General features: G+C 38.5%; 2 protein-coding genes across 2 annotated transcripts in view; one reads left to right on the top strand and one right to left on the bottom strand.

Annotated features, from left to right (window-relative positions):
- The window catches only part of LOC116566999 (serine/threonine-protein kinase TNNI3K-like), a 315,363-nt gene that overhangs the window by 240,998 nt on the left and 57,193 nt on the right, over positions 1-17,172 (top strand). The gene's annotated exons all lie outside the window — the stretch shown is intronic.
- LRRC53 (leucine rich repeat containing 53) lies at positions 1,688-17,018 on the bottom strand. The gene is made up of 5 exons (XM_032301741.1): positions 16,998-17,018; positions 15,395-15,508; positions 12,240-13,055; positions 6,981-7,496; positions 1,688-4,291 (listed from the first exon to the last, which is right to left on the bottom strand). The coding sequence occupies exons 2-5, from the start codon at positions 15,495-15,497 to the stop codon at positions 2,055-2,057; spliced, it is 3,672 nt and encodes a 1,223-aa protein (XP_032157632.1). The 5' UTR covers positions 15,498-15,508; positions 16,998-17,018; the 3' UTR covers positions 1,688-2,054.

Here is a 17,172-nt window from a genome sequence, read left to right as displayed (position 1 = left end):
GCTGCTGTTGCATTAATCCAGTTGATTACAAGACAAAGACTACAGTGGTTACCATGGGGATTCAGGAGCAAGGGCAAACTTGAGAACTACTTCAAAGCAAACAACATCCTAAGGAGGTGAAAGACTGGATTTAGGAAATGGCAAAGAGGAAGGAGCCCAGGAGAGCTGTCATCATCACCACCTTCTGAGAATTAGCCAGTGACCAGAGTACTCCTTAGGCTCTTAGGTATCAGGGATATTGCTGGCAGTGGGAGAAAAAGCCAAGTGCTCTGCTTTAAGGTGAAGGTGGTTTTTGTTTTTTGGTTTTGGGATTTTTTTTAAATAATAATAGAAAAAGGAAAAAAGAAAGATAGCTACCAAGAGATTTAAAAAAACCTAACCTGGTCTACAAAGCTAAGGAAACTGTCAATTAGAATAAAGTGATTGTGCAAGAAGTTGGCGTAGATGCTCTTCTCACCTTAAAGGCGCTTAACCGAATGAAGTGGGATCAGGGGAGGCAGACAGATGGCATAGGAGCTAAGCTCAGGCAGAGAGGCTGAACAAAAATAGAGGGGAGAGGAGTTGGAGTTAAAAGCAAGGAAATTTTGAATCCAAGGAGAAAACAGAAAGAAGAGAGGGAATAAGGTTAGAGAGTTTCAAAATAAGAAAGTTACATCATTTGCTGGCAATTCTGAATAGGAAAGAAAACAGAAGATAGGCAGAGCATGTAAGCAGAATTTACATTGTTCTATAGTCTTTTAGGCTATACAAATATTGCAGGAAGCATATATAAAGATCCTGTTATATAAAACTATATTAGAGACTACATAAATATATAAAATATGTAAAAATATATTAGATATAGATAGAAGAAGAGAAAGTACTACCTTTTTCCCAGGAAAGGTAAAATGTAATATTCTATACCATGAAGGTATGCTTTCAATGTTTTACTAGGATATCAAAAATAAAATTGTTTGAATATACCTCTATCTTTCCAATAAATGTGGCTTTGAATGAGAGAAGCTTATTCTACTATTGCTTTTAAATCTCATATTTATAAGGACATTTAATTCCTGTGCACCAGGAGGAATACTCACACCAAACAATAGTGACATGCTAAACTCAAGAGATCAAGCCTTGAAAGCTTACATACTAATAGGTTATTTAGTTTTCAAAATCTTAAGTTAATAACAATTGGCAATAAAGCTTGTTAAAATTCCCTTTGTTCAGGATCCATTGTGTTGATCTTGAAGCTCCATTTGTTCTTCTAAAATGATTGAAGCTGAGATCGCCACCTAGTGGATTTAGAGGATTTTACAGGTTTTACAGAACTAGCTTACATCCCCTGGAAATCCTTAATTTTTTTTTTTTTTTTCTCTTAGAGAAATAATAGGTTTTAAAAACTCTACTTAAGATCTAGGATAATTGTCAACATAACAGTTGCAAATGGTTGAAATATAGGAATATGCATATCAGCTAGACTACAGTTAACAAACAAAGCTCAATTTTTATTTTCATACCATAATTAGGAAAACAGATCAGGCACAAATATGAATATATAATCATCTATGTAGAAAGCAATATTGTAATACCACTAATTGAGATGTGTATAGTAATTTCCATAAAATAAACATCAAGTGTAAATCTGTTCAAGTACTTTTTTCTTCTTTAATCTTTCATTTGCTTAAGGCTTTTTTTTTTTTTTTTTTTGATGTTTGCTTTCTTTCTCAGAACTAGGCAAAACTTTTCTTTCCCATTTTTCTATTTCTCAGAGACGCAAATTCATTTAAATGTGTCAAACCTATCTTGTGGCTCCATCTTTGATTTTTGCATTCTATGCAGTCATGTACTTTTACTTCATTGACAACCAAGAGTTCCTGAGGACTTTTCCTCCAAAAGAATGCATTTGGAATGCCTGCAAAGACTAGGGGGTGTTTGTGTGTCCTTTTGAAGAAAGCTAAAATAGAAAATGATGATTAGTTGAGTTCTGCCTCTAAAGGTGAGGGATTAGCACAATCAGCAGATGGCGGATACAGTGTAGGTTTTGGAGCGGAGCTTCCAGTCTCATTTATTCTTCAAGGAATTAGAGGCACCTTATTTCTCGTCTCAAAACTCATGTCTTTTAACTCTGGTGAAGAGGAAAGCACTAGATGTGTCTGCACTGCCACTGCACCTCCTTTATGAGCTCTGTCATCTTTATCTGGTTGAATATTTTGAACTTCTCCGAAATCTTGCAAATTACAGTTAATTCTGAGATCTATTTCACTACGAGGACTATTTTCAGCTTCCGGGGAACATGTGATACTCAAATCCTTAGCTGTAATAGTAGCCTCAGCAGAGCTTGAATCATACAACATATGTTTTTCACTTTTTCCATTTTCCCAAGTTTGCTGCATTTCTTTTCTACTACCTTTTAAGGTCAACTGTGCAGTCCTAATTAATGTACTAGAATCTGCCTTGTTTCCATCCAACATTTTATTCTCTTCTTTCCCTAATATTTTTATCCCTAGTATTTCAGTGCCATCATCTCTGGGCAATGCCTTTGTGCTATCAGTTTCTTTTTTGTCACTGTTGGTTGGATTCCAAATGGCTTGAGTACTAAGAGAAGTACTGATATCTTTGGGAATCTCTGTTCTATTTTGGTATGGAATAGCATTTTTCTTCATCGAAGTTAGGTCGCCTGTGGCTTGTGTCTCAGAGGAAATGAGAGCAGAATCATCAGTTTCTCTTTGGGGGGGTTTTATTCCTACATCATTTCCCTCATCCATGATACAACGTTCCACAATTTGATGTGATATATTCCATTTGGTCATCAACATTTTTTCCTCATTTCCAAGTTGTGTGTGACTTAAGTGTTGCTCTCCATGTTTCAAGGTTTCATTTTGATTTAAGGTATGTTCTTTATTGGTGTCCATTTTGTGGCCATCTACAAATTGTGTTTGATTCCCCAGGGACAAAGAAAACTGATTTGGCTCAATGATCTTGGATTTGTCCTGCTCCCTGTGCTCAGTGGGCTCTGTTGCCCCTTGGTCAGTAGACCCCCTGGAAATGCTGGGGGATAAAACATCACTTTCTGTATTTTCCCAAGTAGCTGGTAAATACTCGGGTACTTCCAATGCAAGGGGAGTTGCACCTTCCACTTGCTCATTTGAAAATTGAGAGCTTGCCTGCCTGTGTTCAGCTATGACGGGTGCGGGTAGAGGCAGTGCTGATGCATTGCTATCAGGAATGAGGCCATTAGGGTGACAGTTGCCTTCCCTGGACCTCTGGGTGACTACAGGTAAGTCATTAGCACTGAGCGGAGGAGTCTTTTTAGTGTCTTGTTGGTAATACGGGGTCTGCTTTGGAGCATGTTTGAGAGGAATGCTCTTTGAAGTGAGTTTATCACAGTTGTTGTTACTCACTGGCTGTTGGGGAAAATCTGCAGAGGACACAAGGTTTATATCAGCTTCTTTCTGAGAAGCTTTAGGTAATTTATGCGGCGGTAACAATACCTGTTTGCATTTCTTTGGGAGTTCTGACAATGATTTTTCTGGATGGACTTTGACTTTTCTGAATGGGTGTGAGTTTAATTTTATCCTTGAATTTTGTTTTTTAATTTTCCCTTTGAGGTCAGATTGACTGGTTCTCTTCTTTTTCGGAATCTGTGGATCAGCAGACCGTTTTCCTCTTTTGTTTCTCTCCTGAGGATTGCCACATTTTTTGAGATCCAACTTGGTCAGGGGGCTACTTTGAGTTTTCTGCTGTTTCCAGTGGGTTGATGTTTTAGACGACATCACCAGATGATTTTTTTCTACTAAATCAGGATCACAGAAGCTAACCTTCTTAGGGGAATATGTTTTCTTGATTTTTGTTGATAACCTTGATAACTCTGTGCTGTCCTCCCTCATAAGGAATTTCTCTATTGCGCTGTTAATTTGGATCTGCTCTTTCTTGGCCTTTGAATGTTCTTGACGATTTGGCTTCTTTTCTTTCACGTAATCTTGAAATTGATCACAGGGCACATACTTACAGATAAGAGAACTGTTTGGCTGAAAATAGCTAGGCCTGCTCCATTTTAACGGTCCACAAGGATCATCATATTTTGATCTATGTTTTTGTAAGATCTGTTGTACACAGTGTTCCTCAGGCTCACAAGGCTGGGATGATGAACCTATAATAAAATGTCTCTGCCTGTGAGGTTGTAAGCCACTGTCTTTTTTTTCTACTGGAGGCTGCCATGATTCATTTGTTAAATGCTTTTCAAGACTTTCTCTTGCCAACACTGAAGCGGATGTTGCATATCTCCTCCTGAATGTGTCATTGTTGATATCTGCTGAACAATAAATGCAGAAATTTAGCACTGAGCAGAGTTTTATTACCCCAACCGAACAGATGCTTAGAAACCTTATGAAAGGTGCAAAAAATGATTCCTCTGATGATGGCAATTCTTGGATACTTCCTAATTTTTAACCAAACCCACAAAAGACTTTGGGGAGTTTACAAAGCTACCCTTTACGGCCCCATTTTAATAGTTGCAATGCTGAATTAAAAGTTCAGAATTAGAAATAAAAACATTCATAGTTGTAAATCTTTACATTAGTTGTTGGTTAGGTTAGCTTTAAATATGAATAATATCTAAGCTCTTTTCAAATGGCCATTACAATAGTTTTCTGCATTAATTTCCCAGTTAGAACTAAATATTAGGAAGAACATGATACTGTATTGGGTAGTGTTTAGGTTTCAAGCACAAGATACCTTCAACAACAAAAAAGAAATAATTGTGATACTACTACTGGCTTCATCAAAGCAGAGGCCATACCTGTTTAATTTCCCATCACTTAATATAGGATTAATTAAATATTTTTTAAATGAATGAGTATTCTGGAATATGGTCTGGTCTGTATTGCAGGAATCTCTGTGAATTTTAAATGATACATGTTAATATGATATTAATGATACCTGTTAAATAATAATAATAACAAAAATAATAGTAATATTTACCATTAATTAAGCATCTACTAAGAGCCAGGCACTGTGCTAAATACAGTACCTTCATTATCTCATTTAATATTCTCAAGAGATCTGATCCACTGGACAAGTCCTGTTGTCCTATCACTTTCATAGACGAAGAAAGATGCTTAGAGAGGTGAAATGCTTCTACCCATCACATTTCCACATGTCCATATTGGCAGAACTTGACCCAGGTCTGTCTGATACTAAACCCTATCCTCTTAAGTACAATGCATGTTAGGTTTAAAATAACATCTTCTCACTTGTCTTCTGAAGTTGTTTGTTTTATCCAAAGGAAGAAAGGAGTATTACTGTTCAGAGATCGAAAGGAAGACGTGAGCTAGTCTTCACACTAGCATCTGACTCTTAAGATTTGCCTTCAATTTTCTGGGGGACCTTGGGGAAGCTACTTACTCAATGGGTATCAAGAGATAAGACTTAGATGGGAATTTTATGTGGATATAAAATTATTCTGGGGAAAGAATTTTAGCTTTTATCAGATTCCAAGAGAGTTCTGTGACTCAAAGATAAATATTCAGAACTATCAGACTAGATCATCTCTAAATCTTCCCTACTCCTGAAATACTGTGATTCTGTGTTTCCAAGTTTGGAGACATAATCAGAGTGACATTGACTCTTACTGACTTCTCTTCAAAAGCAAACATGGCCTTGGTTGTTTTCTCCTCCAATACCTATTCATTCCATCTCCAGTACAATGCCTGACATGTAGCAGAATTTCAAGTTTTTCTCAAAAGTAAATGTATTGATTTGACAAGCAACTGTGTTCTCTGTGTGAAACAAGGGACTGGGTTTTAAATGGTTAAGAGACAACATTCCCTTCAGTAAAAGGGTTTCCCAGAAAAGTTAAGGCATTGGACAAAGCTAAACATCTGCCTGAAGTGTGGCTCTATTGAAAGGGTAAGTGTTTATTTCTTTCTAAAATAAAGCCAGTCTGATCTGGTTTCTATGACAGACTTTTTTTTTTTTTTTTTTTTTAAACTTTGGCTACTCCTCTCTTGAGTCAAATCATCAGACCCTAGAAACTAGTAAGAACTGGAGTCGGGGGAATGCAACGGCCTGCCTTATGCCACACATGAAATAACATACAGTTTCATTCTTTTCCAGTTGTCCCCAAATCCATCTTAAGGGCCATATCCTGACAGTGAGAATTTCTTGGTGCTGTACCTCCACCATTCATATTCTGAGAGAAAGCTCTGCTCATTGTAAACCAATTCGAATAAATGACAGGAACCTCTTTACAGAAAAGCTGTCAAAGTTTTCACTGCTGAGCCTGAAAGCATCACCTTACTATTCAGGAAGGAAAAGGAAGACATTTAATTCATTGCCTCCACCTAAATATTGACATTGCCCATGTACAGTGGGTAGATGTCATGGCCAGATTCACTTGGCTCCCAACATGGGACGATGAATTAAGTCCTGACTTTCCCTGGACTGGAAAGTTATCATCCTTGACAGCTCAGCAAGCAAAGTGTGTGTCTTGACATCATTCCTGAAATGAATCACTAGCATTAGAAGGCCCATTCTTCTAACATGTCATGCTCTGAGAAGGTTGCTTACTGCAGAATTGGCATTAGAGCTCGAAGGATGTCGGAATAGAAGCCGATACTCAGCCTCCCATAAATCTTAACAGCATATTGCTATTTAAAAGCCTGCTTTTCTTTAAAAAAAAAAAAAAGAAGAAGAAGAAGAAGAAGAAGAGGAGGAGGAGGAGGAGGAGAAGAAAAAGAAACTTGTTAGATGTTGGGTCACAAACTCACTTTCCAACAGGCATAAGATATACTTACTCTCAGCTCCTGAGGGTGGGAGAGTCCTCATCTACACCTTACCCCAAACACACACGCGCGCGCGCACACACACACAGATCTAGTATCTTTAGAAGAAGGACAGACTGGTACGACACAATGATTTTTATAGCATTCTACTTTTAAGGAAATTATGTCTTTTGGAGGAATTTAAACAGTGGGATCCTCTGAAACAAGGCAACTCACCTATTGTTCTTGTTACATGCTGTGGCAAAGTTGGAGGTTGGACTTCCCCAGGCTCATGATTCCTTAGCTCTTTAGCTCTCTTTGGACAATGTCTTGTAAGTAAGCCTGCTTCATTAAAAGCTGCCATATTCCCAGGAGGCTCTGAACATCCTGACTGCAGCAATCTGCCACCAAAGCAGAAGAAAGTGCTGTCTGCCCCATGGTCTTTACCTTTCAGGTTTCTAAATGATCCGTCAGGGGCTGTGGACTCAGAGGCCAGTGCTGCTTCATGGCTGTTTTCCTGTAAAAGTGGCATTTCCTTTCTGGACCCCACAATGGACATGACCTTTATCTCGTTTTCCTGAGTTAAGTGGCAGTTACAGTATCCCTTAGCGTGGTAATTTCTTGCCTCATGAGCACACAGGGATTCATCGAAGGTTCTGCAACAAAGGTTTTCTGATGTGTGTTCATTTGCTCTGCCTTGTTGGAGTTTCCAGTTAAATACAACTAAACCTAGGCAAGTGAGACCAACAGCTCCTGTGACAAATAGAGAGACCATTAAAAGATAACATCAAAGGAAGAAACATATAAATCACCAAATGTGAAATCCGCAAATATCAAGGTTAATGGTTTAAAGGGCATCAGAATGGGTGGGAAGTCTATCACCATGAAGAAAAATACCAGTGCAGACAGAGGCTGTTTAATCAACATTGTTCTGTCTGTTAATTTGGAGCTCTCTTTGTAGCCTATTAAAAATTATAAGAAAAATACCATCTGGAATGCCTTAGGTTAAAAAAAGGAGTTTTTTTCATGGACTGAGATTCATTCAAGATAAAATCATTCTTGCATTAACATCTTCTGCCTGTAGGAAACCAAATTTCCTATTTCTTATTAGGAAATAGTAGACTACATTTAGTACATACCCTGAAATTCCCATATATCATTGTTGTATTTTGTTGTATTTTTGTATTTTTTGTTGTATTTTTTTCATCCCTAAGATTCACCCCCTACCTCAGAAAAAGTCATTGACTTCTGATTAGCATAAAGGCCAAATCCCTGGACATCCAAGTCTCAACGCAATCTGGCTGTAACCTCCCTCCTTTGTCTAATTTTTCATTTTTCATTATTTAAACACTGTGTTTCAAACTCTTCAGTTCACTAGTCTTAAGGTACTTCTAAGGTTTTTTGTATGCCCCTCGCATACACAAGGGGCATACACAAGGTTTTGTGACTCTTGCAGTTTTTTCCCTTATCTCTGTTTATTTGAATTTTTTTCTAAATTTATTTATCCTTTAAAAACTAAATCTGTACCTCTGAATTTCTCGATACCTTTGCTGTTTTTTCCATCTTGCAAAGATCACTCCCTTCTATGAACTCCCACAAAATCATGACTGACATCTAATCTCAGACTGTCTGGAACTGTCCATTCATGTTCTACGTATGTATAACTTACCCTCTGAATAAACCTGCAAAGGTAGTGTTTCTCAAACACACACGGAGTCTCACCTGTTTCTACTTCACCGTTTTCCATCTTGACAAAAGGCATGCTCAACTGCCTAGATGTTCAAACCAAAGTCTCTAGAGTTATACCCCACTTCCCTCTCTCTCCCAGTCATTTCCTTTCTTCTTAGCCCTTATAACAGTATAAAATTACTGTGTTTGCTTACTTGCTTGCCCGTTCACTGTCTGTCTTCCCCTGCTAGAATTAAGTGCTGAGAGAAAATGGACCTTTACAGTCTTGTTCGACATTTTATCTCCAGTACCCTCAACTCTCACATAGGCTTACCAGAATGTTTATTGAATATTCTTAAGTAAACAGAAGGGATTCTGTTTATGAGTTTTCGTAATGAAAAGCACTGAGTGGTCTAACTTTACAAATCTCCAAAATGGTGATGGGGTAGACAGGGTGTCAGTATCAACTAAGTTAGGAGCTCTGTTTTCTAAGTCCAGCTCTGACCACAAATTGCTGTGTGACCTTAGGCAAGTCAGTTCCCCTGGAGAACTCAGTTTCCTGACTCTGGAAATGAGGACAGTGAAAGAGATGAGGTCAACATTTTAGACTTTTTGATTGATTGCACCATGCCTGGTTCCCTCTACTGCAGACAATTTAATGAAAACATGATATTTTTTGAACTTGAAAGAAAAGAAAAGTATCAGGCCATGATTTCTTCATTTTTCTGTTAAAGATGAAGATTAACCAAAGTGAATAGCAGCCTCTGGTAAAAACCATCAAGCTTTAGGTAGTTTACCAGATCTTGAGGTCTTATAAGCCCCACTTTAATTTTTTTGTGATAGTATATTCTTAGTACTATAACATTTTGACATAACTTAATCTCTATTAAAGACACAACAGTTTTTTTAAAAGCAATAGCAAAACTTAGATCAGACACTTTATTGCCTAGAGCTACGGTAATTCCAAAAAAGACTTTTGGCTTTAAAATATTAAAAACATATGAAAATAATAAAATTTTAGAAACACTCCATATGTCTTACAGGGAGTAAGTAACACATAGTAAACTTCGATCATAGGTTCAGTGAATCATCATTGTGGCTTATGGTTATGATTCCTACTGCTGTTGTTTCATTTTGATATTCCCTATTAGGTCCTAGAAGACTCAGCTGTTGGGTGTGGGAGGAGAGAAAGTCCATACTATCACTTGATATGGCTGATGCAGTTACTAAGCCAAATAATAAAGAAAAGAAAGATCTAAATTTTCTTAAACACATGCATCAGCCATTGAAATGAGAGTAGGCATAATCTGATTATAGGGTGAAGTTTTCCCTCTAATTGCATCTAAATGGCAAGGATCTACTCACTCTCCTGCTGTTGATGCTAGAAGGGTGTGTGCATCGCATTGCTCAGGTATGGTCACTTTCTATCAGTGCAGAGAGCAAAAAGCAGCAAATGAAGCTTGTAGGCAGGCTGAACATGCTATTAAGAAGATAGTTGAATTTTCATTGCCATGGGCATTGTTGCTATTTTTAAAAAGTGTTCTAACAATCTTTCTGAGTTGGAAAAACAACAACAACAAAAAGCAAAATTTAATGATAAGTCCTTGCTGGAAATGTTACAGCTTCATGAAATCTTTCTCCTTTCATCAACCAATTCACAGAATGGGAGGTTTTAAGATATTAGAGTATGATGCCAAACAACCACTTATTAGTTTTAAATTCACTGAATTTGATTTTTTATATTCTCTGGAATTTTGATGATTTTTCTACAGCCAAAGAAAGAAAGGGATTCAAGGGTCAAATTATAGTTCTAAGTCTTTTCCCCACAATCGACAGTTATAGATTATTAATTACATTTTTACTTCAGAGGGACTAGAATCTTAATAGAATAAATTGTATAGTAGGAATTTTTAAAGACAAATATTTCCTAAAAACATTTTTAACAATCACTCAGAGAGATACCTAATGATAATTTCACACATTATAACTTGTGTATAATCATACTTATAACTCATCAGAATTTGTCCATGCATAATAAGCTTCCTATTATTTTGACAAAACCTTTGAATCTTCCAGAATTTATATCCATTTCTATAGTAATGTAATTTGGTAGTAAATTTTTCCTGAAAATAGATACAGAAAATACCTAGAAGATATTGAAAATTAGTCTATTGTAATATTTCCAAAATGATGCCCTACAAAACACGAATTTAATGAAATCCTCTGTGAAAAAAGAGTTAATGATTAAGTAAATTTAAGAAACATTCCACATTGTATCTTCCTCTTAATGATCATAATGCTCATTAGAAATTAGAAAAATGCTGCAGTAAAGAAACCTACATCACTTTGTTTAATCCACCATTACCCAAATCTCTTTGAACCTCACAACATGTTGTTTACATGTGCATCTGTGTATGTTTTTATTGGAATATCTATTAATTATTCTGTAGAACTAGCACTTGAGTTCTACTATTCTAGTACATTTAAAGTAAAATTCCCTGCCCTGTTGCTTTTGTCTTTTATGGTAAATTATTTCTTAACACACATAATTACTGACATGGTTACATAGTTTTTGAAATAATTTATCTTTCTGGGAGGATTTAAATTCACTTCCAAGTGAATCAGATTACCGCTGATGGTAGTTCCATTGTTTAGACCTGACACTGGTGCCCATCTATTCTGATTAAAAGTGTAACTGTCAGGAGTTAAAAATCTGATGTTCAAGTTTCGCTGGAAACCTGCTATGGAACAATTATTTATAGCACATATTCAAAATACATCAGTTCAGTCCTGGATGTCATTTGCAAACCTCTGGTGTTCTCGCTTTGGGGCACTCCCCCCACCCCCCACACACACCTCATCACCATGGTTACCCACAAGTGCAAAGGATTTCACCACGCACTGCAAGCATAGGGGGGAAACACACATCCAGGTAGATAACTCAAGAAATCTCATGTATATTTGGTCTTTGACTAATGATATTAAGTATCACTTTATATCATTCACCCAGTGAGAGGTAACAATAGTTGATGTATAGTTAAGAGATGTTTAAACTACCTTAGAAAAATTAAAGAGTTGAAAATTATCTTCTCTTTAGTCAGTCCGGGGAGGTATGGGCCAAGTTTATGAATGAGTTGATAAACAGAAATCTCACAAGAATTCAAAACCCCCAAATAGGTGGAAAGCAAGGCACAGAGAGGTTAAATAACTTCCCCAAGGTCACAGAGCAAGTAAGAGGGCAGTCAGGATTCAAACCTGGGTGATCTAACTGCAGAGCTCATACACTAAATGTTTGTGCTGTACAAGCACTCTAGAGCAGGATGCATGTGATTTCCATATTACCAACTCCTCGTGCACCTGGTTAAGCCCACTGATTCTTACTATACCACAGAGGGGCACATGGACGAGAGCACCTTGAAGAAAGAGACAATGTCTCATCACTTTTTAATCCCTATTTCTAGTGTTTTAATGAATGTCCCAGTGTTTCGTGGCAAATGGAAGATTGATAAAATGTAGATACTATTCCTGCATTACAGACAAGAAAACTGAATCTGAATGGTAAGGTGACTAACTCGGAATTACAGTGGTTATTATACTAAGACTAGAGTTCTTGAATTCTGGTCCAAGACCCTTTCCTCTGTTACACAGCTTCTCTGCAACAGGAAATTCTTACAACCTGTTCCAGGTCAATCAACATCCTCCCACATCTACTGACAACCTCTCCCTTCCACAAGTCCTGGAAAATTTCCCCAAATCGCCTGGGAAAGGCATCATTCAGTGTATTTTAAGAGCATGGAAATGAGCTGGGCACACTTCTCCCCGGCATACCTGCAAAGCCAAGGACAGTCAGCAGAGCCACATCCTGCCCCGGGAGGAGGGGACTTCTGTTCTTTAAAACCAGAGTGAAGTTGGAGACCTTGGAGTCACAGTTGGTCTCAGACAGCTTTAGCACACTCTTTGCGGTGGCCACAGCCGCGGCAGATGGCTGACAACTTAGGTCCTGGGCATTCCGGAGCATGCGAGCCGGAGACTTAACATAGTTTCTTAAAAACCGGGCAAGGGGGTAGAGATCACAAGAGCAGCTCCACTGGTTCTTATCTAAACTCAGAAGGATTAGCTGCTTCAGTGGAGTGAAAACATCTGGCATGTGGGCCAACCTATTTCGAGAAAGGTCCACTTCCTGTAGTTGAGGAAAGGGCTGGAAAGCATCTTTCCCAATGTAGGAAATAAAATTGTTAGATAAATCCAGATGCCTAAGACGGTGCAGCTTCACGCCTCCGAAGGAAGTGCCTGTCAGGTTAGTGATCTGATTCCCATCCAGGTGGAGCCGGGTCAGGCCCTTGGTGTTCCGGAACCAGGACCCCCGCAGGGTATGCAGAGCATTATTGCTAAGCACGAGCACCTGCAGACCGTGAAGCTCGCTGAAGGTGAGATCAGTAAGCGAAGAGCTGGATATTTGGTTGTGCTCCAGCAACAGTGTCCGCAACTCTGAGAGGCCATGCAAGGCATCTTCCCGAACGTCCGCGATGCCATTTCTGCTCAAGGAGAGCAAGGCAAGATTAAACAAGAGGGAGAGATTTGTGCTCTCTATGGCGGAGAGGTATCCATCAGTGATGATTAAAACCTTCGTGGTCGCAGGGGCTGCTGTGGGGAAGAAAAGCACAAACTAGCAGCAAGATACACACAAGCGGGAGGGGAGTGCAGTGGCGAGCAAAGATACTCAGTGCCCTCTGAACAATCTTACCACCTGGGTAAGAAAAACAAACAAAATGAAAAAAATTCCCTGATTTCTCGGTTTAAGGGGAAGCTGGCTCTTTATCAGAATGATGGATTTTTATGTTCTTTGTTTCTATGACATGTTTATTTGAGAAACATAAACCCATCTGTTCCTTTCGATGTCAAAGTTAATTCACTGTTTGGAATTATCACCATCAATTTTTGTTTTTGGTTTTGGTTTTGGTTTTATTTTTGGTTTTGTTTTTGAAAGTGGCATTTTAGGCTTCCTCTCTGTGAGGCTGTGTACTGACCCACTCCAGGCCTGCCAGCCCAAGACAGATTTATCCATGAGCCACGCATGTGTCTAAGTTTCATGGCCAGTTTTCCACGAGCAGTGTATATTTATGCTGTGAACTCAGTCATCTTTTCTCTCAAACCTAAAGGTAGAAGTTGGGTGGGAGGAGTGAGAAGGAGTGTTGGTTTCTGCTTTTTAGCTCCAGGCTAAAAGTTGGCAACTCAGTGAGGATCTCTATTCTCTCCAGACGACCTGAGGATCTGTCAGTGGGGTTCTCATTATAGTCTGGGCCATCTTGGCCTCCACTCTAATATCTGTTCCCTCCAATGAAGTACATCATGTGATGACAGGTGGTACTCAGGGCTTCCAACTGTTAAATCCCTTCACCATAATCACCTCAGAGCTATCACTGCTCTGTCATTAGAAATCAAAGCGTTTTAACTCAATAAAGATGTATTATAATCAGGAGTTATTGTAACACATCTTTATCATGCTAAAATTGTTTTGACTGCAAATGACAGTGCCATAAAGATGGAAGAGTCCATTGTCCCTGGGAGGTCTACAGGTGATATTAGAACAATCAACCAGGGGGGAAGCAAATCACAATTCCCTTATGAAATTCAGACTGTACTGCTGAAACAAAGAGATTTCAAAAATGTGAAAAAAGGATTTTCATGGTGTCTTCTTTTGGAAGAATTGCTCCCATCTCTATAGCACAAACGAGCTCAAACTGTGGTCTTTTTCTGTATAGTATTTATTGCTGATTATTTGAACTCTATTAATTCTGGCCAGTTTAGCATTTTGTTTCTCTCAGTATTGTTTTTGATATGGGTTAAGGGAGTTTTATTTTTATGGATCCCCAGTTCTCTAGGGATTTGTCGACTCTGAGGGAAGAGGCTATTGATTCTGTCAATTACTTCTTGTCTAGGAATAAACCCGAGCTCCACTCACAAGTCATCCATTTACTACTCTGTGTTTATGAAATTTAACTTCGGGAATGTGGCATTCCGTAAATGAGAAGGAAGATATAGAGGTGCTGCAATGTTTCTTACAGACTTCAGCTATCTCTAATCAGGGAAAAAAAAAAAAAAAAAAGTAGTGAAGTCAGGAAATCTATTTGAGAGGGTAGGAGTTTAGTGTTTAAGTGTTTTCAATACTAATTGGAAACAGTGTACAACCAACTATCCTTGAAACTGTCTCTCTCCTGTCAGGGATGACGATAACTTCTATCTCTTAATTTTCATTGAGTCATAGGATTTTAGAAATGAAATTGTCTTCTTTCACTCCATCTTAACTCAGACTTGTTTCTGAAAATTTTCCATTGCCAGAGCTTATAACTTGTTTATCTTCTCTTGGATATCAGGATGTAAATCACATTCTCCTCAAATTTGTTAATAAGGTGTCTTATTAAATTGTTGACTTAAGCAAGCAATATGTAATGAATACAGGCAGTGTATCTTGTTAGCATTTCTACAGCTCATTTACCACCAATAAAAAAAGACTAGACTTTCAAAATTAGATGCACTTTGATAATAATCTGTTTTGCTAGTACATCACTTAATCTTACTAATGCTGAACAATTGCAGTTCAGGTTTCTGATGCATTGATATTTTTCCCAGCAAATGATAGGGCTCAAAACTGCACGAAGGATGGACAAAAATATAATTAAAGTGATTTATTTTTTTCTATTATTAAAAAATGTGTGTGGCTGCATGAAATGGTAGTATTCTTCTGTAATAGCAAAATATCGCAGCTACCTCTGAAGGTAACTAACGTCTTGCCATAGTTTTGGTTGAGACCACCAGAAACAGGAAGATAATGTGACCAGTCTCTCCTCACTGAGAAAGGCTTGCCCTTTGAAAGTTTACCTCTATCAGGCTGAGCCGAGAGAGCACTCAGCACAATGCAAGCCTCGGCAGCAAATTCGCCAGATACACTTAACACTGCTTTTTAGAGCTATTGGTTTTATTACCTACTATATAGTTTAGCTGTTGACAGAGGGTTACATCTCTGGTGCAAACCACGCATGACGCAGGACAAGCTGCCACCAGCCTCAGCACGATGGCAAAGAGCATGAGCCATCCACCTGAAAGGAGAGGACAAGGCACATCGTGACGTTGGCATTTATTACCATGATTTCAGTATGTTCAGCACATGAGGCATTTGGGTGATCTCTGCTATGTAATGAGCCACCCTGGGTTCTCACAAGATGCCAGGTGAATAGCTAGAATTCTTAATTCGTATATAATTTAAACCAAACTTCTAAAGCATTTGACCATAAATTTAGAGAGCTCATATGCAGGGCACACCCCTTAGAATAGTTTATTTAAAAACTAAGTTACTCTGCAAAATACTGTACAGCTTATTGAGCTTCTGCACATACATGATCTTATTTAGTTCTTTTAATTCTGCAATGCAATTGGAGGCTGAAAGGCTGTAGTTCAGAATGGCTCATAAACCACCTTAAGTCACATAGCTATTTGGTATTTGACCTCACATCTTTTGACTCTCTCTCCAGCGTTCTTTCTAGTTTGCAGAAGTTAATCTCAGGCACTGCATCTTACATAAACACCAGCAAAGTATTCTCTACAGATTTAGATGCCATACTTAGAGAGGGAGTCTGGAGGAGCACCAAGATCATAAGCCCTACCTCGCTTTGAATTCAGCTCTGCTATTTACTGACTAAGGTGTCTTAGGTAAATTATTCATTTTCTCTTATTTTTTTGCCTTTTCGTTTTTAAAATGGAAATAACAGATGCCTATATTATAGAGTATGTTGTAAAAATTCAATGGAATGCTCTGTTTAAGAAATGTTAGATTTTACCATGATTTTTATGCTTTTTCAGCCCTCCAATGAAATGTTAACATCCTTTGGATATAATATTCCAAAAAGGCTATGTATTTATAATGTATTACATGATTGATTTAGGGGGGGAAAGAAAACCTGAAGCACATTGTAATAAAAACGCTCTACCTATATAATAACATAGTTTGAGAATTAATTAAAATGTAAATAAAACATAAAATCATGAATTCTGTCCTTCGTTCAACCCTCTGTACTGAATGCTTTCTGTAGGCCGAACACTGCTACAGGCACTGGGGATAGAGTAGTGACAACGATAAATCCCTGCCCTCATGGGCAACAAAAATCAATATGGAGATATCTGTTAAGTCATGTGGTAATAAGTGCTACGGAATAAATGAAGTAAGAAAGGGAGCAGACAGCACTAGCTTGGGGGTTCTAAAACGTGGTGAACAAGGAAAACCTCTCTGACAAAGTAACATTTAAGCAAAGATCTGGAGAAGGTGAAGGCACTGGTCAGTCCAGGTGGAGAGAAAGGCAAATGCAAAAGTCCCTGAGAGCACGGTGTGCTTGGCCTGCGGCGGTTAGCCTGCCCACAGACGCGGCAGGAGGGGAGCATCAGGCAGTAGGGAGGGCAGGCTATGTGCAAGCCTTACGGGATGGAATGGAAGGGTGTTGCTTTGTATCCAAATCAGATGAGCCTCCGAGGGGGCTTTTATGAGTGGTATTACTTAATCTGTAGTGCATTTTTAAATGATGATTTTAGGGGCACCTGGGTGGCTCAGTCGGTTCAACATCTGTCTTCGGCTCAGGTCATGATCCCAAGGTCCTGGTTTGGAGCCCTGCATCATCAGGCTCCCTGCTCAGCAGCAGGTCTGCTTCTTCCTCTTCCTCTGCCACTCCCCCTGCTTATGCACTCTCTCACTCTCTCTCTCTCTGTAAAATAA

Source organism: Mustela erminea, chromosome 10 (genome assembly GCF_009829155.1).
Source record: "Mustela erminea isolate mMusErm1 chromosome 10, mMusErm1.Pri, whole genome shotgun sequence".
In the NCBI taxonomy this organism is placed as follows: domain Eukaryota; kingdom Metazoa; phylum Chordata; class Mammalia; order Carnivora; family Mustelidae; genus Mustela; species Mustela erminea.
Note: the sequence above shows the minus strand (reverse complement) of the source record. Positions and strands in the feature narration are given on the sequence as shown.

Bases quoted from the DNA above. Each gene is read 5' to 3' on its own strand.
- LRRC53 (XM_032301741.1), bottom strand. From the start codon at position 15,497: ATGCTCTTTGCCATCGTGCTGAGGCTGGTGGCAGCTTGTCCTGCGTCA. The intron at 7,497-12,239 runs GTATGCCGGGGA...TATTTGTCACAG, and splicing joins GACTGTCCTTGGCTTTGCAG to GAGCTGTTGGTCTCACTTGC. The intron at 4,292-6,980 runs GTGAGTTGCCTT...ATTGTTCAGCAG, and splicing joins GCATGTAACAAGAACAATAG to ATATCAACAATGACACATTC.